Source organism: Trypanosoma grayi, assembly GCF_000691245.1.
Source record: "Trypanosoma grayi strain ANR4 Tgr_2028_V1, whole genome shotgun sequence".
In the NCBI taxonomy this organism is placed as follows: Eukaryota; Euglenozoa; class Kinetoplastea; order Trypanosomatida; family Trypanosomatidae; genus Trypanosoma; species Trypanosoma grayi.
This window is the reverse complement of record NW_008827646.1, coordinates 723-1,459: the sequence shown is the minus strand read 5'-3', so window position 1 is coordinate 1,459 and position 737 is coordinate 723. Positions and strand designations below refer to the sequence as shown.

At 66.4% G+C, this 737-nt stretch overlaps 1 protein-coding gene across 1 annotated transcript; it reads left to right on the top strand.

The window, feature by feature from the left end:
- Positions 1 to 73: 73 nt before the first annotated feature.
- On the top strand, positions 74 to 472 carry DQ04_20281000 (hypothetical protein; the record flags this gene model as incomplete). Its single annotated transcript, XM_009317914.1, has 1 exon — positions 74 to 472. The coding sequence occupies one exon, from the start codon at positions 74 to 76 to the stop codon at positions 470 to 472; it is 399 nt and encodes a 132-aa protein (XP_009316189.1).
- Positions 473 to 737: the final 265 nt, after the last annotated feature.

Here is a 737-nt window from a genome sequence, read left to right as displayed (position 1 = left end):
GCTGCGGTTGCCGTGCCGCTGCACCGGCGCGTTTCGCAGCGGCACGGCAACCGGCCGGAGCCCCGCCGCCTCAATGGCCTTCAGTGCCGTCTTCTGGTCAATGCGCGTCCAAATCACGTACCGCGCGCAGTTACCGTCATCGCTTTCCTTCGTTTCCGTCGCTGACTCATCGTCGGTGCCTTTGTCCTTGCTTTTGCTGTCGCCATTGTCATCCTCCGACGCGTCGGAAGCCCCCTGCCGCAAACACTTATCGTCGCGCCTGTGCTGCGCAATGCTGCGGAGCGCCAGCGCCAGCGTCATGCCCGTCGCCATCGGGAACACAACGGCGCTCTCCAACGACGGCGCCCCCGCGAGCCGCAGCAGGTCCAGCATCATGTCGTTCGTCATCTGGTATAGCAGACTCGAGCCCGCCGCCTTGGGCTGGTCGCTTAGGATGTCGCCCGAGCGGCCGATGCCATGGGCAAGGCCGTAGTGGCGACGCGCGACAAGCGACACTGCCACACGCCCCTCCCGCTCGCCGGCGCCGACGTGTGCTGGGAAGTTGTTGCTGTCCATCATTGCGAGCTGGTGTAGCAGCAGCTCTACCGCGCCGTCGGAGATGCCCTTCTCAGGGCAGCGGCGCTGCGCAATGATGGAGCGCACCACACGCTCGGAAGAGCGCAGTGCCTCTGAGCCCGCGCGGATGTACGGCGCCGACACGAGCCCCTCCGCCAACGACAGAGCACGCGCATCCATCG